The sequence below is a fragment of the Salmo salar genome, chromosome 06, assembly GCF_965601325.2.
Source record: "Salmo salar chromosome 06, fSalSal1, whole genome shotgun sequence".
Classification (NCBI taxonomy): domain Eukaryota; kingdom Metazoa; phylum Chordata; class Actinopteri; order Salmoniformes; family Salmonidae; genus Salmo; species Salmo salar.
In genome coordinates this window covers 75,663,266-75,690,030 of record NC_138296.1, presented here as the reverse complement: position 1 = coordinate 75,690,030, position 26,765 = coordinate 75,663,266, and the positions used below count along the sequence as shown (strand labels likewise).

Genomic DNA, 26,765 nt, shown 5'->3' with positions numbered 1-26,765 from the left:
CTGTCAGAGATACGAAGCAGAGACAGATCCTGACCAATTACAGGCTGAGTGACCAACTGGCTGATTATCTCTACTCTGTCAGAGATACGAAGCAGAGACAGATCCTTACCAAGTACAGGCTGAGTGACCAACTGGCTGATTATCTCTACTCTGTCAGAGATACGAAGCAGAGACAGATCCTGACCAAGTACAGGCTGAGTGACCAACTGGCTGATTATCTCTACTCTGTCAGAGATACGAAGCAGAGACAGATCCTGACCAAGTACAGGCTGAGTGACCAACTGGCTGATTATCACTACTCTGTCAGAGATACGAAGCAGAGACAGATCCTTACCAAGTACAGGCTGAGTGACCAACTGGCTGATTATCTCTACTCTGTCAGAGATACGAAGCAGAGACAGATCCTTACCAAGTACAGGCTGAGTGACCAACTGGCTGATTATCTCTACTCTGTCAGAGATACGAAGCAGAGACAGATCCTGACCAAGTACAGGCTGAGTGACCAACTGGCTGATTATCTCTACTCTGTCAGAGATACGAAGCAGAGACAGATCCTGACCAAGTACAGGCTGAGTGACCAACTGGCTGATTATCTCTACTCTGTCAGAGATACGAAGCAGAGACAGATCCTTACCAAGTACAGGCTGAGTGACCAACTGGCTGATTATCTCTACTCTGTCAGAGATACGAAGCAGAGACAGATCCTGACCAAGTACAGGCTGAGTGACCAACTGGCTGATTATCACTACTCTGTCAGAGATACGAAGCAGAGACAGATCCTGACCAAGTACAGGCTGAGTGACCAACTGGCTGATTATCTCTCCTCTGTCAGAGATACGAAGCAGAGACAGATCCTTACCAAGTACAGGCTGAGTGACCACCTGGCTGATTATCTCTACTCTGTCAGAGATACGAAGCAGAGACAGATCCTGACCAAGTACAGGCTGAGTGACCAACTGGCTGATTATCTCTACTCTGTCAGAGATACGAAGCAGAGACAGATCCTGACCAAGTACAGGCTGAGTGACCAACTGGCTGATTATCTCTACTCTGTCAGAGATACGAAGCAGAGACAGATCCTGACCAAGTACAGGCTGAGGGACCAACTGGCTGATTATCACTACTCTGTCAGAGATACGAAGCAGAGACAGATCCTGACCAAGTACAGGCTGAGTGACCAACTGGCTGATTATCTCTACTCTGTCAGAGATACGAAGCAGAGACAGATCCTGACCAAGTACAGGCTGAGGGACCAACTGGCTGATTATCACTACTCTGTCAGAGATACGAAGCAGAGACAGATCCTGACCAAGTACAGGCTGAGTGACCAGCGATTGGCAATAGAAACCGGCAGACATAAAAAGACATGGCTACCCAAAGAGGAGCGTGTATGTGGTCACTGCACGACAGGGGAGGTAGAGACAGAGATGCACTTTCTCCTTTACTGTGATAAATATTCCTCATCAAGAGATTCATTATTCACAGAAATGACTACATTTATTCACAATTTGAACTTATTAAACCCAGAGGAAAAACTAAAAATACTCATGGGCGAAGGAGCAATGGCTTCTCTTGCAACCAAATATGTATTTGCCTGCCATAGCCTGAGGGACACTGAATAATAACATCTGCATAGTAAGCAGTAACTTACTTATTATTACTATTATTGTTATTATTATTGTTATTACTATTATTATTGTTGTTTATCATTCCAAATAGTAGTGGTATGGGTGGTAATGGTAATGATAGCAGTTTAGTGATGGTGGTGGTAGTAGTAGTGGTAATGATGATAGTAGTTGTAGTACTGATGTAATGGTGAAGATGACCGTTATTTAGTTATAAGTTAATTATAGTTTCATTTTCCATATTTAGATGTTTCTATTTATTACATTACATTCTACTATTGACTGTCACCATTTTATTGTTATTATTTTTGTATTTAATTTTGTATTATTATTTACTACCATTTTATATTATTTGTTATTGTTTATAATTTTATTACAATGTATATTGTATACATTGTTGTATACAATATTGACAATGTTTTTCATTCCAATAAAGCAGTGTCATGACGTTGGCTTGTGGGTAAGGTTTATGACCCCCCCATAAATACCTTTCTCCCTTCCCCTCTCTCTGACCCTACTGAAGGACTTTTGAATAGCCTTTGTTAAATATAGAGAGTCTGGGAACATCAAACAAGTGGGGGGGAAAGGAACCATATTTTGGTAATAGAACCAGTTGGAAATATACCAGGAACTGAATGAGTATGGATGTCTGTTCGGTTGTCATCTGAGACATTATGACTGATGACAGGACGACATAAACTGTACCTGGGAAAGTCTACACATTCTAGTTATCAGATTCACATGGAATTGTTGTGCAATTTAAATGTTTGATATCGAAACTGTTTGTTAGGAGATTAAATGTAATTTTAGCTTCCAAATGAGAGAATTGGGTTTTCATAAGGAAAGAGCCCTGACCAATCAGTGGCCCGCCCCTGTGAAGAGACAGGGGTTATAAACGATGAAACACACCCTTCTCCCCTCGTCACTATATAAGTCAGTGACAAAATGTAACCAGTCTGTTCCGGGTACGTGAGGTCTGCAGCCTCTGCGTTAACTTGTCTGGGCTAGGGGGCAGTATTTTCACGGCCGGATGAAAAACGTACCCAATTTAAACAGGTTACTACTCTGGCCCAGAAACTAGAATATGCATATTATTAGTAGATTTGGATAGAAAACACTCTGACGTTTCTAAAACTGTTTGAATGGTGTCTGTGGGTAAATCACAACTCATATGGCAGGCAAAAACCTGAGAAAAATCCTAGCAGGAAGTGGAAAGTCTGAGAATTGTAGTTCTTCTTTTGATTCTCTACCGAAACTACAGTGTCTGTGGGGGACGTTGCACTTCCTAAGGCTTCCATTGGCTGTCAACAGCCTTCAGAAAGTGGTTTGAGCATTCTCCTGTCACTGGGCAGATAATAGGAGCTCAGTTACTGAGTGGTCTGCCTGGCAATAAAGGGATTGGATATGCGCGGTCACACGAGCACGCCGTTCCTTCTTTTTCTTCTTGAATGAATATGCTATTGTCCGGTTGGAATATTATTGCAATTTTACGTAAAAAATACCATAAAGATTGATTTTAAACAGCGTTTGACATGCTTCTAAGTACGGTAATGGAACATTTTTACTTTTTGTCTCTGGTTACGCGCTCGCACGTTATGCCTTTGGATAGTGCTCAGAACGCACGAACAAAACGGAGGTATTTGTACATAAATATGGATTATTTCGAACAAAAACAACATTTCTTGTGGAAGTAGCAGTCCTGGGAATGCATTCTGACGAAGATCAGCAAAGGTAAGAGAATATTTCTAATACTAATTCTGAGTTTAGGTTGCCCCGAACTTGGCAGGTGTCTGAATAGCTCGCCGTGATGGCTGAGCTATGTACTCAGATTATTGAAAAATGTGCTTTCTCCGTAAAGCTATTTTAAAATCTGACACAGCGGTTGCATCCAGGGGTAGTCTATCTATAATTCTTTAAATAATTGTTATATATTTTGTCAACGTTTACGATAAGTATTTTTGTAAATTGATGTGCACATTCACCGGGCGTTTTGGTGGGAATACATTTTCATCACGCGCCAATGTAAAATGCTGTTTTTGGATATAAATATGAACTTTATCGAACAAAACATACATGTATTGTATAACATAATGTCCTAGGAGTGTCATCTGATGAAGATCGTCAAAGGTTAGTCCTTCATTTAGCAGTGTTTTGGGGAGAGAGTGTGTGTAAGAGAGAGAGAGAGAGATTGTGTGTGAGAGAGAGAGAGAGAGAGTGTAAGAGAGAGAGAGAGAGAGAGTGTGTGTAAGAGAGAGAGAGAGAGATTGTGTGTGAGAGAGAGAGAGAGAGAGTGTAAGAGAGAGAGAGAGAGAGAGAGAGTGTGTGTAAGAGAGAGAGAGAGAGAGAGAGAGAGAGAGAGAGAGAGAGAGAGTGTGTGTAAGAGAGAGAGAGAGAGTGTGTGTGTGAGAGAGAGAGAAATATATAGAGAGAGTGTGTGTAAGAGAAATAGAGAGAGAGTGTGTGTAAGAGAGAGAGAGAGAGAGAGAGAGTGTGTAAGAGAGAGAGAGAGAGAGTGTGTGTAAGAGAGAGAGAGAGAGAGTGTGTGTGTGTAAGAGAGAGAGAGAGAAACAGAGAGAGAGAGTGTGTGTAAGAGAGAGAGAGAGCGAGAGAGAGGAGAAATGGAGAGAGAGTGATTGTAAGGTAAAGAAAAGAAAAGAGGGAGGCTGGTGGTATTGTGGTCCAAGCAGGGACATAACAGGACCATTAAATAGCAGGGTCATTAGGTTGTCTGGTCAGGCTGATAGCAGGGCCTGACAGCACACAGAGAAGATGGAGGGAGAGGGGAGATCAATCATGTGGAGGAGGAGAGCAAAAGAGATATGGACAACAGGGAGGGAGGAAGGCGAGCGAGGGAGGAAGGCAGAGAGGACAGGAATAAGGCCTTAAGGGCAGTCTGAAGGACGACCTTATAAGGTGTAGGCTGTCAGTGTCGTGTGTGTGTGTGTGTGTGTGTGCGTGTGCGTGTGCGTGTGCGTGTGTGTGATCCTGTAAAGATGCTTATGAACCTGGCTAGAACACATTTCCCCTCCACTCCCGCCCCAGCAGTGACGCTGCTACATACATCCCAGCAGTATCCTCTCTCTACACCTGACCTAGTTATACCCTTCATCCTGCCTCTCTTTACGTAGCTTACCTACATACAACCACTCTACCTTACTCCAATCTGAATGCACACACACACACAACTAACCCTAACACACACCCACACACAGTCCCAACACAGTCCCAACACAGTCCCAACACAGTCACAACACAGTCACACACCAGGGTTTCAGTTAGGAAAATGTGGGGCAGACATTTGACTGGAAGCATTTTAATTTACAGGACATTTGAGAAATTCCCGGACCCCTATGCATTAAGGCGTCCACCCATGTTGTTCAGAATGACAGAAATCACATTTAGATTATGGTCATGCATATTAACAGAACATGCAAGTCGAGGATGCAAAGATGTGCCGGACCCATATGCATTACCAAATTCTGATGTACACTTTGAAGATGTTAGAATAACTGTCCACATTGACTTTTCCTCAGCCAACAAGACGAGTAACGAACAGAAAAATCACTAGCTTATGAAAAGTTGACCTATTCTATTGGTCAGCTTGCTGAGAAAGAAATAGCCTATTCCAAACAGACTTTGGGACGGTTGTGGGACGATAGATCCCAAATTCCTCCAACCAGTAGGCCTAGGCTACATAAAATAAACTTTAAAAAACAATTAGTCTGATGCTACAGATCAGAACGTTTAGCTTAAAATGATGATAAACTATTATTTATTCACATTATAAACACAAGGCAGTAGGCTACGTGTGAATGGTCTTTCCATGATGCAATTAGCAGGACAACACTGTTGTCAAAAGGGCATCGCACATGCAGGTGGTTTCATGTGACAGAGAGCTAAATATCGGCTAGAACTGTAGAAAGAGGGAAGATCTGAAGATGCAACAACTAGCATGGGTTGATAATATGACTAGGATTGTGCCTTTGGCTACTGGACAATGAAAGAAAGTTGATATAAAAGAATTGCCTCCACGGATATGGTCTGATTTTGACTAGGCTATTTTGAAGCAAAGACATGCCTTATAATATGTATTAAAAGGTTCAGGTTTCAAACAATTAAATATATGCTTTCAAAATGCATACTGCTTCCAGCTCACTGCAAAGCGGTGTGTGACACACTGATGAAGCCTGCCTTCAGTTGACTATGCATTTGCTATTTGAGATGAGGTTGCAGCAGCTCTCGCGCTGTCTGACAGACTATCTGTATGCTGTCCGCGTGTGATAAATAAGATACACTACATGACCAAAAGTATGTGGACACCTGCTCGTCGAACATCTCATTCCAGAATCATGGGCATTAATATGGAGTTGGTCCCCCCTTTGCTGCTATAACAGCCTCCACTCTTCTGGGAAGGCTTTCCAGTAGATATTGGAACATCTGCAGCCTCAGCAACTGCCTGTCATCAAGGGAGCACCCCAAGGCTCAATCCTAGGCCCCCCGCTCTTCTCAATTTACATCAACAACATAGCTCGGGCAGTAGGTGTCACGTCCTGACCAGTAAAAGAGGTTGTTTGTTATTGTAGTTTGGTCAGGGCGTGGCAGGGGGTATTTGTTTAGAGTGTTTCGGGGTTTGTTGGGCTATGTTCATATTTAAGAGGGGTGTTTGTTTAGAGTGTTTTGGGGTTTGTTGGGCTATGTTCTTGTTAGTTTAGTTCTATGTTAGTTCTAGTATGTCTATTTCTATGTGGTGTTTATTGGGTTGACCTTCAATTGGAAGCAGCTGCTCCTCGTTGCTTCTAATTGAAGGTCCTATTTAAGAGGGGTGTTTTTTCTATGGGATTTGTGGGTAGTTGTTCCTTGTATAGCTGTAAGCCTTACATGACTGTTTATCGTCGTTGTTTTTTGTATACTTTTGTTTTGGTTTTCCTTCTTTCTGCCTAATAAAAAGAAGATGAGTATACACACTCCCACTGCGTTTTGGTCCACTCCATATGACAACCGTGATAGTAGGACGCTCTCTCATCCATTTATATGCAGATGATACAGTATACTTAGCTGGTCCCTCTGTGGATTTTGTGTTAAACGCTCTACAACAAAGCTTTCTTAGTGTCCAACAAGCTTCCTCTACCCTTAACCTTGTTCTGAACATCTCCAAAACAAAGGTCATGTGGTTTGGTAAGAAGAATGCCCCTTTTCCCACAGGTGTGATTACTACCTCTGAGTTAGTCACCTCATACAAGTACTTGGGAGTAAAGGCTATACGATACACTGTCCTTCTCTCAGCACATATCAAAGCTGCAGGCTGAAGTTAAATCTAGACTTGGTTTCCTCTATTGTAATCGCTCTTTCACCCCAGCTGCCAGACTAACACTGATTCAGATGGCCATCCTACCCATGCTAGATTACGGAGACATCATTTATAGATCGGCAGGTAAGGGTGCTCTCGAGCGGCTAGACGTTCTTTCCCATTCGGCCATCAGATTTGCCACCAATGCTCCTTATAGGACACATCACTGCACTCTATACTCCTCTGTAAACTGGTCATCTCTGTATACCTGTTGCAAGACCCACTGGTTGATGCTTATTTATAAAACCCTCTAAGGCCTCACTCCCTATCTGAGATATCTACTGCAGTCCTCATCCTCCACATACAACACCGTTCTGCCAGTCACATTCTGTTAAAGGTCCCCAAAGCACACACATTCCTGGGTTGCTCGTCTTTTCAGTTCGCTGCAGCTAGCGACTGGAACGAGCTGCAACAAATACTCAAACTCAACAGTTTTTTGTTTGTATCATGTTTTATGCTGCTACCATGCTGTTGTTATGTTGTGTTGTTACCATGCTATGTGGTCATGTGTTGCTGCCTTGCTATGTTGTCTTAGGTCTCTCTTTATGTAGTGTTGTGTTGTCTCTCCTGTTGTGATGTGTGTTTTGTCCTATATTTATATTGTATTTATTTATTTATTTATTTAAATCCCAGGTCCCTGTCCCCGCAGGAGCCCTTTTGCCTTTTGGTAGGCCGTCATTGTAAATAAGAATTTGTTCTTAACTTACTTGCCTAGTTAAATAAAGTTTTAATTAAAAAAGTACAAAATTATTTTAAAAAATTGCTGTGGGGACTTGCTTTCATTCAGCCACAAGAGCATTAGTGAGGTCGGCACTGATGTTGGGCGATAAGGCCTGACTCGCAGTCGGCCTTCCAATTCATTCCAAAGGTGTTCGATGGGATTGAGGTCAGGGCTGTGGGCAGGCCAGTCAAGTTCTTCAACACCATTCTTGACAAAACATTTCTGTATGGACCTTGCTTTGTGCACAGGGGCATTGTCATGCTGAAACAGGAAAGGGCCTTCCCCAAACTGTTGCCACAAAGTTGGAAGCACAGAATTGTCTAGAATGTCATTATATGCTGTAGCGTTAAGATTCCCTTCACTGGAACTGAAGAGCCTAGTCCAAACCATGAAAAACAGCCCCAGACCATAATTCCACCTCTACCAAACTTGACAGTTGGCACTATGCATTCAGCAGGTAGTGTTCTCCTGTCATCTGCCAAACTCAGATACATCACTTCACTGCTCTAGAGTCCAATGGCGGTGAGCTTTACACAAATCCAGGCGATGCTTGGCATTGCGCATGGTGATCTTAGACTTGTGCGTGGCTGCTAGGCCATGGAAACCCATTTCATAAAGTTCCCGACGAACAGTTCTTGTGGTTGCATGGCAGTGAGTGTTGAAACCGAGGACAGACGATTTTAACGCGCTACGCACTTCAGCACTCAGCAGTCCTGTTCTGTGAGCTTGTGTGGCCTACCACTTCGCAACTGAGCCGTTGTTGCTCCTAGATGTTTACACTTCACAATAACTGAACTTACAGTTGACCAGACCAGTTCTAGCAGGGCAGAAATTTGACGAACTGACTTGTTGGAAAGGTGGCATCCTATGACGGTACCACGTTGAAATTCATTGAGCTCTTCAGTAAGGGCTTTTAAAAAAAATGTAACCTTTATTTAACTAGGCAAGTCAGTTAAGAACAAATTCTTATTTACAATGACGGGCTACCTACACCAGCCAAACCCGGACGACGCTGGGCCAACTGTGCGCCGTCCCGCCGGTTGTGATACAGCCTGGAATCGAACCAGGGTGTCTGTAGTGACGCCTCAAGCACTGAGATGCAGTGCCTTAGACCGCTGCGTCACTCGGCAGCCCCTACTGTCAATGTTTGTCTATGGAGATTGCATGGCTGTGTGCTCGATTTTATACACCAGACAGCCACAAGTATGGCTGAAAGAGTTTGAAGGGCTGTCTACATACTTTTGTATATATAGTGTACAAAGCGAATATACTACACACGCACCAATTTAATTCCACTAAATTATGCAAATGTACCTATAGACCAATTGGCATGACCAGGCAAATGTATTTACATCGACTGGTATTTCCATCAATAAGTAGGCTCAACAGCATTATTTCGCATTGGGATTTTTTCTTTCTCTCCTGGACAATTGGCTATTTTTACACACACACACACACACACACACACACACACACACACACACACACACACACACACACACACACACACACACACACACACACACACACACACACACACACACACACACACACACACCACACACACACCTAACCCTAACACACAGCTAACCCTAACACACACACACAGACACACACAGACACCCTTCCTAACCTTGTGTTGATGTAAATCCTCAATGGTTATTTTCCTTTAAGAGACCCCTCTATCTTCTACATCCCCAACTCCCCTTCCTCCTCTCAGTGACCTCTCTCTATCTCCCCCCCCCCCCGCCGTGGCGCCGCCTTCACTCATTCCCTCTCATCCCCTCTCCTTCTCTCACTCCACAGACTCCTCTCTGTCTCTCTCACTGACAACACACCCACACAGACCATTACCCAGAATTACTGCGGTGTGTGTAGTGGGGGGATGAAACATACCTCTTACAGGAAACAAATCTTTAGCCACTCCTTTCTTACATTTTTTCTATTGTTTTTATTAGGATCCCCATTAGGCGACGCCAATGCCAGCAGCTAGTCTTAGAGGATCCTAGTAAATCTAATTACATCAAATCCTATAACCGTCCATCTCTATGTCACCTCTCTTCTGCTCTTTTTACTACTTCCCCATCTCCTTCTACCACCACTTCTACTTCTCTCTCCATTTCCCCATTTCATTGCTGTATCATCACAGTAAATCCAGCTTTTCTGTGATGATTATATTGTCTTTTAATGATTATCGTGTGGAGTCTAATGGCACATACTGCAACTCTCTGCAGCTGGAAAACTAACCTGCAGACAGTTCGGCCATTTTAACCTCTGCTCAGACAGTCTGACTGCAGTCTGAAGTACAAAGTCCTAACACTCCACTGCTTTAACTGTAGTGCCCAGTATTATGCAGTATAGCCATCTCTCTACCCCTCCACCCCGTGTGTGTGTGTGTGTGTGTGTGTGTGTGTGTGTGTGTGTGTGTGTGTGTGTGTGTGTGTGTGTGTGTGTGTGTGTGTGTGTGTGTGTGTGTGTGTGTTGGTACTTCTATCCTTGTAGGAACCTAAAATCCGAAAACGTCCCCACAAGGGTAGTAAAATAAGAAAAATACTCCCTCATGGGGACATGTCCCACGTCCACATGAGGACAAAGGCTATTTTAAGCTCAGGGTTTAGGGTTAGAATTAGGGTAAGGGGTTAGTGGTTAGGTTTAAGGTTACGGGTTAGGGTTACGGAAAGGGTTAGGAAACATGGCTCACTCGAGACACGCTATCTGAGTCGGTACAGCTACCTGGTTTCTTCACGCATCGCGCCGACAGAAACAAGCATCTCTCTGGTAAGAAGAAGGGCGGGGGCGTATGCCTTATGATTAACGAGTCGTGGTGTGATCATAACAACATACAGGAACTCAAGTCCTTTTGTTCACCTGACTTAGAATTCCTCACTATCAAATGCCGACCGCATTATCTACCAAGAGAATTCTCTTCGATCATAATCACAGTCGTGTATATCCCCCCCAAGCAGACACATCGACGGCCCTGAAAGAACTTCATTGGACTCTATGTAAACTGGAAACCACATATCCTGAGGCTGCATTTATTGTAGCCGGGGATTTTAACAAGGCTAATCTGAAAACAAGGCTCCCCAAATTCTATCAGCATATCGATTGTGCTACCAGGGGTAGCAAAACCCTAGACCACTGTTATTCTAACTTCCGCGATGCATATAAGGTCCTCCCCCGCCCTCCCTTCGGAAAAGCTGACCACGGCTCCGTTTTGTTGCACCCAGCCTATAGACAGAAACTAAAACTAATGAAAATAATGTTTACTTTGACAATGGAAGTGTTTTACTTTCCATGTCAATAAAGTATATTCAATTCTAATTTGAATTTGAAAGAGGAAGTGTGTGTGCGTGTGTGTTGGTCCAGCCTGTAACCCCTGGAGGGAGTGTATGACAGGGTGAATCTCTAGCCGTCCCAGACAGTGTGGAGTCACAGCATGGAGGGAGTGTATGACAGAGTGAATCCCTAGCAGTCCCAGACAGTGTGGAGTCACAGCATGGAGGGAGTGTATGACAGAGTGAATCTCTAGCAGTCCCAGACAGTGTGGAGTCACAGCATGGAGGGAGTGTATGACAGGGTGAATCTCTAGCAGTCCCAGACAGTGTGGAGTCACAGCATGGAGGGAGTGTATGACAGAGTGAATCTCTAGCCGTCCCAGACAGTGTGGAGTCACAGCATGGAGGGAGTGTATGACAGAGTGAATCTCTAGTCACAGCATGGAGGGAGTGTATGACAGGGTGAATCCCTAGCAGTCCCAGACAGTGTGGAGTCACAGCATGGAGGGAGTGTATGACAGGGTGAATCTCTAGCAGTACCAGACAGTGTGGAGTCACAGCATGGAGGGAGTGTATGACAGGGTGAATCTCTAGCAGTCCCAGACAGTGTGGAGTCACAGCATGGAGGGAGTGTATGACAGAGTGAATCTCTAGCAGTCCCAGACAGTGTGGAGTCACAGCATGGAGGGAGTGTATGACAGAGTGAATCTCTAGTCACAGCATGGAGGGAGTGTATGACAGGGTGAATCTCTAGCAGTCCCAGACAGTGTGGAGTCACAGCATGGAGGGAGTGTATGACAGGGTGAATCTCTAGCAGTACCAGACAGTGTGGAGTCACAGCATGGAGGGAGTGTATGACAGGGTGAATCTCTAGCAGTCCCAGACAGTGTGGAGTCACAGCATGGAGGGAGTGTATGACAGGGTGAATCTCTAGCCGTCCCAGACAGTGTGGAGTCACAGCATGGAGGGAGTGTATGACAGGGTGAATCTCTAGCAGTCCCAGACAGTGTGGAGTCACAGCATGGAGGGAGTGTATGACAGGGTGAATCTCTAGCCGTCCCAGACAGTGTGGAGTCACAGCATGGAGGGAGTGTATGACAGAGTGAATCTCTAGCTGTCCCAGACAGTGTGGAGTCACAGCATGGAGGGAGTGTATGACAGGGTGAATCTCTAGCAGTCCCAGACAGTGTGGAGTCACAGCATGGAGGGAGTGTATGACAGGGTGAATCTCTAGCCGTCCCAGACAGTGTGGAGTCACAGCATGGAGGGAGTGTATGACAGGGTGAATCTCTAGCAGTCCCAGACAGTGTGGAGTCACAGCATGGAGGGAGTGTATGACAGGGTGAATCTCTAGCAGTCCCAGACAGTGTGGAGTCACAGCATGGAGGGAGTGTATGACAGAGTGAATCTCTAGTCACAGCATGGAGGGAGTGTATGACAGGGTGAATCTCTAGCCGTCCCAGACAGTGTGGAGTCACAGCATGGAGGGAGTGTATGACAGAGTGAATCTCTAGTCACAGCATGGAGGGAGTATATGACAGGGTGAATCTCTAGCCGTCCCAGACAGTGTGGAGTCACAGCATGGAGGGAGTGTATGACAGGGTGAATCTCTAGCAGTCCCAGACAGTGTGGAGTCACAGCATGGAGGGAGTGTATGACAGGGTGAATCTCTAGCAGTCCCAGACAGTGTGGAGTCACAGCATGGAGGGAGTGTATGACAGAGTGAATCTCTAGCCGTCCCAGACAGTGTGGAGTCACAGCATGGAGGGAGTGTATGACAGGGTGAATCTCTAGCAGTCCCAGACAGTGTGGAGTCACAGCATGGAGGGAGTGTATGACAGAGTGAATCTCTAGCCGTCCCAGACAGTGTGGAGTCACAGCATGGAGGGAGTGTATGACAGGGTGAATCCCTAGCAGTCCCAGACAGTGTGGAGTCACAGCATGGAGGGAGTGTATGACAGGGTGAATCTCTAGCCGTCCCAGACAGTGTGGAGTCACAGCATGGAGGGAGTGTATGACAGGGTGAATCTCTAGCAGTCCCAGACAGTGTGGAGTCACAGCATGGAGGGAGTGTATGACAGGGTGAATCTCTAGCAGTCCCAGACAGTGTGGAGTCACAGCATGGAGGGAGTGTATGACAGAGTGAATCTCTAGCCGTCCCAGACAGTGTGGAGTCACAGCATGGAGGGAGTGTATGACAGGGTGAATCCCTAGCAGTCCCAGACAGTGTGGAGTCACAGCATGGAGGGAGTGTATGACAGGGTGAATCTCTAGCCGTCCCAGACAGTGTGGAGTCACAGCATGGAGGGAGTGTATGATATCCTGTCCCTTTAAAGCAGACTGGATTATTAGATCACCCCAGCATTACATTAGCACAAATATATGGAGGAGAAGAAGGGAGAGAGGGAAGAGGGGGAGAGGAAAGAGAAGGATGAAGATGAGGGGAATGTAGAAGTGGAGGAGGAGAATGTGTGGAAGGTGTTAGGGGATCTAGGTAGGTCACTAATACAGCTATAGATAAAGTGAATACAAGAACAACTGCAAGAAGGCAACACCTCCACACACAGTACTGATACATGGCATGCTTAAATATTTAAGTTAAGGGACCTTAAAGTCATGCTCTGGACCTTTGGCGACTACTAAGTATTAATTAAACCTCCCGCTTTGGGCTGGATGTGTCAATGTGTAGTTCATACACGCATAATCTATGAGTAGAAGTACTGTCTAGCTTGAAAGCATCAGTTTTTCTGGAAGCTGTGTGGCGCCATTTCCCCTACATTTTCACCCACGTGGGCCAGCCCCCTAGGAATTCGAGTTCTAGCCAATGAGTTTCAGCCCCTCACCATTTGAGTGACTGTCACGTCCTGACCAGCAGATGGAGCTGTTGTTGTAGTTTTGGGGTCAGGGCGTGGCAGTCTTGTGTTCTGTGTTGGTCTTGTGGCTCCTAATCAGGAACAGCTGGGGATCGTTGTTCCTGATTGGGAGTCATATATGTAGGAGTATGTTTGTCACTTGGGTTTGTGGGTAGTTGTTTTTACACTGCGTGTATAGCCTGTAAAACTGCTACTGTTGTCACCGTCATTGTTTTTTCAAGTGGATGCTTTACTCTTTTTTTGGTAATAAAATAACCATGAGTATTCACATACCTGCTGCGCCTTGGTCCATTCATGAAGACAACCGTTACAGAACTACCCACCACCAAAGGACCAAGCAGCAGAAGAGGAGGAAGCCACAGGAGAAGGAAATGGAAGAATGGACCTGGCAGGACGAGAGAAAATTCTGGGCGGACAAGTTAAGGGAGCTAAGGGAACCCGAGAGGCAGCCCCAAGATTTTTTTTTGGGGGGGCACACGGGTAGTTTGGCCAGGCCAGGGAAGAGCCGTAAGCCAGCTACCCGTGACTACAGGGAGGTGCGTACGAGGTGGAGGGCGCCATGTTACGCTGAGGTGCGCACCATCTCGCCTATACGGACGCACAGCCCAGTGCGCCCAGTACCAGCGCCCCGCAGGTGCCAGGGCAATAGGAGCATCGAGCCGGAACGGGTGATGCCAACCCTGCGCTCAAGACCGCCAGTGCGCCCTTTCGGTCCGGTGTTTCCCGCTAGACACACTAGCATGGAGGTGCGTGTCTCCAGGCTGGTACGTCCAATACCTGCCCCACGCATCAGGAGTCAACAGTCGTCATCGGAGCTGCCCGCCAGTCAACAGTCGTCATCGGAGCTGCCCGCCAGTCAACAGTCGTCGGAGCTGCCCGCCAGTCAACAGTCGTCGGAGCTGCCCGCCAGTCAACAGTCGTCGGAGCTGCCCGCCAGTCAACAGTCGCCGGAGTGGCCGGACTGCGCTGAACTGCCGGAGTGGTCGGACTGCGCTGAACTGCCGGAGTGGCCGGACTGCGCTGAACTGCCGGAGTGGCCGGACTGCCCTGAACTGGCGGAGTGGCCGGACTGCCCTGAACTGCCGGAGTGGCCGGACTGCCCTGTTCTGCCAGAGTGGCCGGACTGCCCTGTTCTGCCAGAGTGGCCGGACTGCCCTGTTCTGCCGGAGTGGCCGGACTGCCCTGTTCTGCCGGAGTGGCCGGACTGCCCTGTTCTGCCGGAGTGGCCGGACTGCCCTGTTCTGCCGGAGTGGCCGGACTGCCCTGTTCTGCCGGAGTGGCCGGACTGCCCTGTTCTGCCGGAGTGGCCGGACTGCCCTGTTCTGCCAGAGTGGCCGGACTGCCCTGTTCTGCCAGAGGTGCCCGCCTGCCCTGATCTGCCAGGGTGCCCGGCCTGTCAGGATCAGCCCGAGTGGTCCTCCTGCCCTCCGGTCCAGCCCGAGTGGTCCTCCTGCCCTCCGGTCCAGCCCGAGTGGCCCGCATGCCTTCCGGCCCAGCCCGAGTGGCCCGCATGCCTTCCGGCCCAGCCCGAGTGGCCCGCATGCCTTCCGGCCCAGCCCGAGTGGCCCGCATGCCTTCCGGCCCAGCCCGAGGGGCCCGCATGCCTTCCGGCCCAGCCCGAGGGGCCCGCATGCCTTCCGGCCCAGCCCGAGGGGCCCGCATGCCTTCCGGCCCAGCCCGAGGGGCCCGCATGCCTTCCGGCCCAGCCCGAGGGGCCCGCATGCCTTCCGGCCCAGCCCGAGTGGCCCGCATGCCTTCCGGCCCAGCCCGAGTGGCCCGCATGCCTTCCGGCCCAGCCCGAGTGGCCCGCATGCCTTCCGGCCCAGCCCGAGGGGCCCGCATGCCTTCCGGCCCAGCCCGAGGGGCCCGCATGCCTCTCCGGCCCAGCCCGAGGGGCCCTCCTGCTCCCCCGGCCCAGCCCGAGGGGCCCTCCTGTCCCCCGGCCCAGCCCGAGGGGCCCTCCTGTCCCCCGGCCCAGCCCGAGGGGCCCTCCTGTCCCCCGGCCCAGCCCGAGGGGCCCTCCTGTCCCCCGGCCCAGCCCGAGGGGCCCTCCTGTCCCCCGGCCCAGCCCGAGGGGCCCTCCTGTTCCCCGGCCCAGCCCGAGGGGCCCTCCTGTCCTCCGGACCGGCTCGAGGGGTCTGTCTGCCTGGTGCAGCTATCGGCTCCACCAAAGTGGGCGACGCCGAGGGTGGAGCAGGGTCCACGTCCTGCACCGGAGCCACCTCCAGGATAGGTGGGTTGGGGAGGGAGGGTGTAGCACAGTGCCGTCGGTGACGGCAGCCACCCTCCCTTCCCTCCCTTATTGTTTAGGGGTTATTGTTTATGGGTTTTGTTGGGGATTTTTGTTTGTTGGTGTTTTTTCATTGTTAGGTGCATTCCGGGGTCTGCACCTTGAGGGGGGGGTACTGTCACGTCCTGACCAGCAGATGGAGCTGTTGTTGTAGTTTTGGGGTCAGGACGTGGCAGTCTTGTGTTCTGTGTTGGTCTTGTGGCTCCTAATCAGGAACAGCTGGGGATCGTTGTTCCTGATTGGGAGTCATATATGTAGGAGTATGTTTGTCACTTGGGTTTGTGGGTAGTTGTTTTTACACTGCGTGTATAGCCTGTAAAACTGCTACTGTTGTCACCGTCATTGTTTTTTCAAGTGGATGCTTTACTCTTTTTTTGGTAATAAAATAACCATGAGTATTCACATACCTGCTGCGCCTTGGTCCATTCATGAAGACAACCGTTACAGTGACAGCTAGCAAGATGCACACACAGCAGAGCGAGAGAGAGAGCAATGATGTGGTGCAAATATGTGACGTAGGACCCAATTTTCGGGGACCACTTTTGCTTCGTGAGCGCTGCTTTCTGAACTCCTGTCTAAAAAGTATACAAAGGCACCAGAGAATCTCTTTAAGTATTGATGTGTAAACTAATAAACATTATTGCCTTTTACCTCTAAGTTACAAACTCTACTACATCCCCTTCTACCATTGCATGGGTAACCGTCTGTTGTGCTAACAGGCTACCCCCCCGGCACACACACACACACACACACACACAGACACAGACACAGACACAGACACAGACACACACACACACACACACACACACAGACACACACACAGACACACACACACACACACACACACACAGACACACACACACACACATATCTTCCATACAAACTCAGAGTTTTACAGCTTTATTATCTAAGACAGTACAGAGGACAGTCCAGTGTACTTTATCTATAGACCTCTAGCGCTCCAATCCAAGCTAGAAACACCCCGTTGGCCCATGGGAAATCGATGCCTCACCACAGAAGCGTGGTATTAGCTTACTACTACACTCCTTCTCTCTTTCTCTCTCTGTCCCTCTCTCTCTCTCACGTTCTCTGTCCCTCTTCCTCGCTCTCTCTCTCACCCTCTCTCTTTGTATCCCTTTATCTCTCTCTATCTCCCTCGCTCTAGAACCTGTTTTACCTGACAGCCCTACCCAGGCCCCTCGACAGACAGACAGACAGACAGACAGACAGACAGACAGACAGACAGACATTATCCCTCTCCTTTTTATTATGCCACTATAACATAGCACATATATCTGGATATCTGGTTTCCCCACAAAGACAGGCCATTGTGAGGCAGGGCTAAGTGAAACAGTGGAGGCTGGTAAGAATGCCTATAATGGGGGCTTATTGCGCCTGCTGAGGAGGGCAGCGTAGGGGAACGGAGGGTTTGTTAGTACAGTGTGGACTGTGGAGCTGTTGGGATGAAAAATGACACTGTCTCACTGCGGCCTGTTCATCTAATAAGGTCATTAAGACTGGATGGGGCTGGCAATGGCCCACACACACACACACACACGCACACGCACACACACACACACACACACACACACCCACACACACACACACACACACACACACACACACACACACACACGAGAGGACTGGAAGGAATGAATTTATCCTGATGAGGAAGAATCAATGGTGGATGTCCAGAGAACGGAGTGTGTAAGGACTACTGTATGAGTGTGTGTACGTGTATGTTTGATACTGGTGTGTGTGTGTGTGTGTGTGTGTGTGTGTGTGCGCCGTACTCACGCTCCTCCTCTTTAGGATCTAGCTGTGTGACGCTGATAGAGAGGCGGTCCACCCGCTCCTGCAGGGAGTTGACCCGGAAGGAGAAGGAGTGGGCCTCGTTGAACAGCTCCCCAAATAGGTCCTCTGCATACTTACCTGTTACAACACACACACACACACACACATATTACACACACTGAAGTATAATAGAGTAATACAGTCAGGCATAATGAAACCTGCTTATCAGCAGAGAGGAAAGAGACAGGAAGCATGATTACCTAACAGAAACGTGGGTGGGCGTGTGTGACAACATGTTTTCTGTGTGTGTGTGTGTGTGTGTGTGTGTGTGTGTGTGTGTGTGTGTGTGTGTGTGTGTGTGTGTGTGTGTGTGTGTGTGTGTGTATGTGTGTGTGCATGTGCGTGCGTGCGTGCGTGCGTGTGTGTATGTGTGCAAGTGCGCGTGCGTGCGTGCGTGCGTGCGTGCGTGCGTGCGTGCGTGTGTGTGTGTGTGTGTGTGTGTTTAGCTGTATATGTGTGCAGACGGTGTGTGTGACTCACTGAGGCTGCTGAGCTGTCGTATGACATTAGCTAGGGACACATTGGTCACACACTCCAGCTCATTCTTGATGGCCCGCGGCAGCACTGTGTGGCACAGGTGCCTGGGCTCGATACTCCTCTTCACCAACGGCATCCTGGGATACCTGGACCACGACTACCACACCTGGAGAAAAGGAGGGAGGAAGAGAGAGAGGGGGGGGGGTTGAGTTATAACATCCTGGATACCTCCTCTACCTCTACCACACCTAAAGAGGGAGAGAGAGAAAACTTCTGAGTGTAATGTTTACTTGTCATTTTTATTGTTTATTTCACTTTTGTATATTATCTACCTCACTTGCTTTGGCAATGTTAACATATGTTTCCCATGCCAATAAACCCTTTTAATTGAATTGAGAGGGAGAGGGGGGTTGAGGTTAGAGGTCGACCGATTAATCGGAATGGCCGATTAATTAAAGTTTTCATAACAATCGGTAATCGGTATTTTTGGCCACCGATTAGCCGATAAAAAAAAAAAAAAATGAAATTATTATTATTATTATTTTTATTTTTTTGACACACCTTTATTTAACTAGGCAAGTCAGATTAAGAACACATTCTTATTTACAATGACGACCTAGAAACGGGGGTTAACTGCCTTGTTCAGGGGGGATTCGTTTTTGCAACCTTCGGTTACCAGTCCAACGCTCTAACCACCTGCCTTACATTGCACTCCACAAGGATTAACAGGCTGACTACCTGTTATGCGAGGGCAGCAAGAAGCCAAGGTAAGTTGCTAACTAGCATTAGACTTATAAAAAACTATCAATCTTAACATAATCACTAGTTAACTACACATGGTTGATGATATTACTAGTTTATCTAACGTGTCCTGCGTTGCATATAATCGATGCGGTGCCTGTTAATTTTCATTGAATCACAGCCTACTTCGACAAACGGGTGTTGACTTAACAAGCGCATCTGCGAAAAAAGTACTGTCGTTGCACCAATGTACCTAACCATAAACATCAATGCCTAACTGGAATATTTAGACTTAGCCACCCGTTAGATAAAATACGGAACGGTTCCGTATGTCACTGAAAGAAAAAAACTTTTGTTTTCGAGATGATAGTTTCCGGATTCGACCATACTAATGACCTAAGGCTCGTATTTCTGTGTGTTTATTATATTATAATTAAGTCTATGATTTGATAGAGCAGTCTGACTGAGCGGTGGTAGGCACCAGCAGGCTCGTAAGCATTCATTCAAACAGCACTTCGCTGTGCTTCAAGCATTGCGCTGTTTATGACTTCAACCTGGGTGGGTATAATTTGTGGAACGTTCCAACAGGAATCTATTCCAAAAACTTCGTAAATAACAAGGTTTCCAAAAAACAATGCATACAAAGTTTTATCGAGGCAGAATAAGATACCGGGTAGGGAGTGGTCTATTTCATTGCGTTTTTCACTCATCACGTTTATTCCAAAAAATGTCTGTCCTCACTCTGGTTGCCTATGGACAAACATTAAGAATAAGCTACGTGGTGAGTTGATGCCTATTCGGCAGCTAGTTAGCTAGGTTTGTATGCGTTGCTACTTTGTATGCGTTGTTGGTTGGCAACCTTTTACTTTACGTTTTTTGGAACAGATTCCTGTTGGAACGTTTCACAAATTATACCCACCCCTTCAAGCCTATCAACTCCCAAGATGAGGCTGGTGTAACCGATGTGAAATGGCTAGCTAGTTAGCCGGGTGCAAGCTAATAGCGTTTCAAACGTCACTCGCTCTGAGACTTGGAGTAGTTGTTTCCCTTCCTCTGCATGGGTAACGCTGCTTCGAGGGTGGCTGTTGTCGATGTGTTCCTGGTTCGAGCCCAGGTAGGAGCGAGGAGAGGGACGGAAGCTATACTGTTACACTGGCAATACTAAAGTGCCTATAAGAACATCCAATAGTCAAAGGTATATGAAATACAAATCGTATAGAGAGAAATAGTCCTATAATTCCTATAATAACTACAACCTAAAACTTCTTACCTGGGAATATTGAAGACTCATGTTAAAAGGAACCACCAGCTTTCATATGTTTCCATGTTCTGAGCAAGGAACTTAAACGTTAGCTTTCTTACATGGCACATATTGCACTTTTACTTTCTTCTCCAACACTTTGTTTTGCATTATTTAAACCAAATTGAACATGTTTCATTATTTATTTGACGCTAAATTGATTTTATTGATGTATTATATTAAGTTAAAATAAGTGTTCATTCAGTATTGTTGTAATTGTCAGTATTATAAAAAAGGAAAAAAATAACCGGCCGATTAATCGGCACCGGCTTTTTTGGGCCCTCCAATAACCGGTATCGGTATCGGCGTCGAAAAATCATAGTTGGTCGACATCTAGTTGAGTTATAACATCCTGGATACCTCCTCTACCTCTACCACACCTAAAGAGATACAGAGAGAGGGAGGGATGGAAGGAGGGAGAGGGAGAGGGGGCGTTGAGTTATAACATCCTGGATACCTCCTCTACCTCTACCACACCTAAAGAGATACAGAGAGCGGGAGGGAGGGAAGGAGGGAGAGGGAAAGGGGGCGTTGAGTTATAACATCCTGGATACCTCCTAACTGGCTAACAGGATAGACACTTCCCCTGTCTGTCACCTCTCCATGGCTAACAGGATAGACACTTCCCCTGTCTGTCACCTCTCCATGGCTAACAGGATAGACACTTCCCCTGTCTGTCACCTCTCCATGGCTAACAGGATAGACACTTCCCCTGTCTGTCACCTCTCCATGGCTAACAGGATAGACACTTCCCCTGTCTGTCACCTCTCCATGGCTAACAGGATAGACACTTCCCCTGTCTGTCACCTCTCCATGGCTAACAGGATAGACACTTCCCCTGTCTGTCACCTCTCCATGGCTAACAGGATAGACACTTCCCCTGTCTGTCATCTCTCCATGGCTAACAGGATAGACACTTCCCCTGTCTGTCACCTCTCCATGGCTAACAGGATAGACACTTCCCATCTGTCACCTCTCCATGGCTACCATGCTGCTGCTAAAACCCCAACTGAAAGACGCTGGTTCTTATTCACACTCAAACACATGCATGCAGAAAGCATGCCCACTAGATACCTAGAACACAACTGGCTATTCTTACAGAGCATATGCACTTTACACTCACACTAAGTCCCCGAAAGCAACCAAATCCAAACCTAGAAAACAGTCTCTCTCTCTCTCCTTCTCTCTCTCTCGCTCTCTCTCTCTCTCTCTCTGTCTCTCTCTCTGTCTCTCTGTCTCTCTCTCTCTCTCTCTCTCTCTGTCTCTCTCTCTCTGTCTCTCTCTCTGTCTCTCTCTCTGTCTCTCTCTCTCTCTCTCGAAATCATGAATAATGCATACAGTTAGAGTACACATTGGGGAAAGTCAAAACACACAGGCTACTCATACTTAGGTAGGGATGTAGGAGTTGATACATTGTAGGAGTTTTTGTAGGAGTTGATACATTTTTCTTAAAGGAAAAGCCATTTTAACCTCAAAAACACTACAAGTTTTACATTTCCTGCATTGCATGAAAGTTCTCCTGCGACAGTGCTAGTCTTACTCAGCATTTTTCCCCACTGACACAGTTCTCTTCAATCAAGAAGCCCCATTTAACTGAATGGGTAAATAATTACACCATGGAGAGAGGGGGAAGAAAGGAAGGTCAAAAGTTAGAAAAGGAAGAATAGATCCATTTACAAGCAAAGTGTAGGCCACATTTAAAGTAAGGGAACCTAGAGGGACAGGCATTTGAACAGCAGAGTCTCTCTGTGACAATGGTAGTCTATCATGTCCAACCAGCCATCCTCTCCCTCCCTGACATGAATACATCATAATGAATGAATCAGCTCTGTAATCAAGGCAGACACACACGTGTGATAGAGTGGAGAGCAGACCAGGTGTAATGGGCTGTCTGAAAGACCAACTAGTACAGAAACACTTGTTAGTACCAACCATTATTCTACGTCTTTTAATCTACTTTAATTAAACGCTGATATATTTCTATAGAACTCTGTAATGATGTTACAGCCACGGAGCAAAGGAATATGATCACTGAGCACATCCCCAGAAAGTAGGCCAGAAGAGGCCTTAGAAGCAATAGCAACTAAACACACAGTTTATGGGCTAGTGGGAAGTTAAATGGTTTGTTGATGTAAGTCACGTTAGAATCCTCTTAATATAACTCCACCGCCTCCATACAGGGTAATGATAAACGCTCGTATTTCTCTAAGAGGGCTTTAAGCTCCATCAGATGTACTTCAAACTGTACTGTTAGTGACATATTCTTTAAAACCATCAAACCCGTACAAGAGCACCATATTAGCTCAATCCCCACCCAACTACAAAGCTACACCTCTTCTACCCTCCTCTCATCAATACCCCTCCGTCTCGCCCTCTTGATTGCTTACGCACACAGACACGCACACACACTTCCTGTTGGGCCGCCCGTTGACCCTGACCTTTTCCAGGACCCTGCTGCCAAGGTGTTTATGGTTAACCCTTTGGTTACAGGCCCTAAGAGGCAATTTGCTGCTCCGTCAACCTCCACATACTATATCTGCTACTGCATTTCCTAATGTAATGTACGACCAACACATAGCACAGTGAAGGTCGCTCACACACACACACACACACACACACACACACACACACACACACACACACACACACACACACACACACACACACACACACACACACACACACACACACACACACACACATACACACACACACACACACACACACACACACACACACACACACACATCACACACACACACACACACACACACACACACACACACACACACACACACACACACACACACACACACACACACACACACACACACACACACACACACACACACACACACACACACACACACACACACACACACACACATACACACACACACACACACACAAGAACAGGGTGACTAATGTGCCTGCTAATGTATATCCTATCTCTCTTCTTGTCCCCTCCTCTCCTCCCAGTCCCCCATCTCTCCTTCTCCTATCTCTCTTCTTGTCCCCTCCTCTCCTCCCAGTCTCCCATCTCTCCTTCTCCTATCTCTCTTCTTGTCCCCTCCTCTCCTCCCAGTCCTCCCATCTCTCCTTCTCCTATCTCTCTTCTTGTCCCTCCTCTCCTCCCAGTCCCCCATCTCTCCTTCTCCTATCTCTCTTCTTGTCCTCTCCTCCCAGTCCTCCATCTCTCCTATCTCTCTTCTTGTCCTCTCCTCCCAGTCCCCCATCTCTCCTATCTCTCTTCTTGTCCTCTCCTCCCAGTCCTCCATCTCTCCTATCTCTCTTCTTGTCCTCTCCTCCCAGTCCCCCCATCTCTCCTTTTCCTCTATAAAGGAAAGCAATGGATGATGGTGGGTGTGAAACATTATTCTCATACCTAACAATGTCATGTCAGGTGTGTTATTGTACTCAGAGGATGACAGCAGAGACGGATGAAGAAAACAGAAATAAAGGCTCTCAGATAGAGCACAGAAACACCCGCTTTTAGACAGAGTGGGATGCGATGGATGGATCTCTCAACAAAGAAGAGAGAAGCTTTATCCCAGTTCTTACTAACTAGAGAGAGAGAGAAGGAAAGAGAGGTAGAGAGAAATGAAAGGTGGGGAGAGGGGGAGGGCTTGAGGAGAGATAGACATGTGTGATGATTTCTGCTTCGATGCTGGCTCTTTGGTTGGACAGCAATTGACTGATGGTGACTCATATATCCTCAGGTAGGGAAAGCAGACAATTTCTCACACACATCACGTGTCATATTGCTCCACTAGGACAAACACACACACACGTGCACAGACACACACAGACATATACAGTACACACAGAAATATACACACACACAGACATATACACACAGACAGACACATACAGACATATACACACACACAGACATATACACACAGACAGACACATACAGACATATACACACACACACAGACATATACACACAGACAGACACATACAGACATATACACAGACAGACACACACAGACATATACACACAGACAAACACACACAGACATATACACACAGACATATACACACACACACACAGACATATACACATGTATACACACAGACATATACACACACACAGACATATACACACAGACAGACACATACAGACATATACACACAGACAAACACACACAGACATATACACACACACGACATATACACACCCCCGACATATACACACATGTATACACACAGACATATACACACGTATACACACAGACAGATACACACACATATACACACAGACATATACACACAGACATATACACACACATATACACACAGACATATACACACAGACATATACACACACGTATACACACAGACATATACACATGTATACACACAGACATATACACACAGACATATATACACACGTATACACACAGACATATACACACGTATACACACAGACATATACACATGTATACACACAGACATATACACACACGTATACACACAGACATATACACATGTATACACACAGACATATACACACACGTATACACACAGACATATACACACGTATACACACAGACATATACACACACGTATACACACAGACATATACACACACGTATACACACAGACATATACACATGTATACACACAGACATATACACACGTATACACACAGACATATACACATGTATACACACAGACATATACACACGTATACACACAGACAGATACACACACATATACACACAGACATATACACACACGTATACACACAGACATATACACACGTATACACACAGACATATACACACACGTATACACACAGACATATACACACACGTATACACACAGACATATACACATGTATACACACAGACATATACACATGTATACACACAGACATATACACACGTATACACACAGACATATACACATGTATACACACAGACATATACACATGTATACACACAGACATATACACATGTATACACACAGACATATACACACACGTATACACACAGACACATACACATGTATACACACAGACACATACACACGTATACACACAGACACAGTGCTCCTCTGCGACCCCCCCTTTGACAGCTCTGTCATGGGTTCACATGAGAAGTAATTGATTCATCTCCTATCTCATCTGCTCTCTGAGAGGAGGAGGGGAAGGAGGGGGAGGGAAAGGAAGAGGAGGAGGGAAGGAAGGAAGGGGAGGGAGGGAAAGGAGGGGGGAAGGAGGAGGAGGGAAAGGAAGAGGAGGAGGGGGAAGGAGGATGGTGGGAATGCGGAGGGAAGGAGGGGGAGGGAGGGGGAAGGAGGATGGTGGGAATGAGGAGGAAAGGAGGGGGGAAGGAGGAGGAGGGAAAGGAAGAGGAGGAGGGGGAAGGAGGATGGTGGGAATGCGGAGGGAAGGAGGGGGAGGGAGGGGGAAGGAGGATGGTGGGAATGAGGAGGAAAGGAGGGGGGAAGGAGGAGGAGGGAAAGGAAGAGGAGGAGGGGGAAGGAGGATGGTGGGAATGCGGAGGGAAGGAGGGGGAGGGAGGGGGAAGGAGGATGGTGGGAATGAGGAGGAAAGGAGGGGGGAAGGAGGAGGAGGGAAAGGAAGAGGAGGAGGGGGAAGGAGGATGGTGGGAATGCGGAGGGAAGGAGGGGGAGGGAGGGGGAAGGAGGATGGTGGGAATGAGGAGGAGGAGGGGATGGAGGATGAGGGGGGAAAGGAAGAGGTGAGGAAGGAGGAGGACCAGCATTTATTTATTGGCATATCTGCCACTACCACATATCTTTGCATAATAACTGGACATGGCTGAGCCATAATCAACACTGCTTGTAGCACCAGAACAGAGATCACTGTGCATTACTCTCTTAACCACAACATAGACTACTTTATGTCTGTCTGTCTGTAGAGCCGTCCATCCCTCTGCTCAGGTCTGCTAGTCAGTCTGTCTGTCTGCAGAGCCGTCCATCCCTCTGCTCAGGTCTGCTAGTCAGTCTGCCTGTCTGCAGAGCCGTCCATCCCTCTGCTCAGGTCTGCTAGTCAGTCTGTCTGTCTGCAGAGCCGTCCATCCCTCTGCTCAGGTCTGCTAGTCAGTCTGTCTGTCTGCAGAGCCGTCCATCCCTCTGCTCAGGTCTGCTAGTCAGTCTGTCTGTCTGCAGAGCCGTCCATCCTTCTGCTCAGGTCTGCTAGTCAGTCTGTCTGTCTGCAGAGCCGTCCATCCCTCTGCTCAGGTCTGCTAGTCAGTCTGTCTGTCTGCAGAGCCGTCCATCCCTC

General features: G+C 47.2%; 1 protein-coding gene across 2 annotated transcripts in view; it reads right to left on the bottom strand.

Moving 5' to 3' along the window:
- The window catches only part of wasf1 (WASP family member 1), a 158,506-nt gene that overhangs the window by 87,096 nt on the left and 44,645 nt on the right, over positions 1–26,765 (bottom strand). For both annotated transcript variants that reach the window (XM_014205484.3, XM_082976968.1), the window contains exons 2-3: positions 18,469–18,631; positions 17,932–18,066 (exon numbers count right to left, since the gene is read on the bottom strand). In XM_014205484.3, the coding sequence (XP_014060959.3) occupies positions 17,932–18,066; positions 18,469–18,601 (268 nt within the window). In that variant the 5' untranslated portion in view covers positions 18,602–18,631. The remainder of the gene's footprint in view (positions 1–17,931; positions 18,067–18,468; positions 18,632–26,765) is intronic.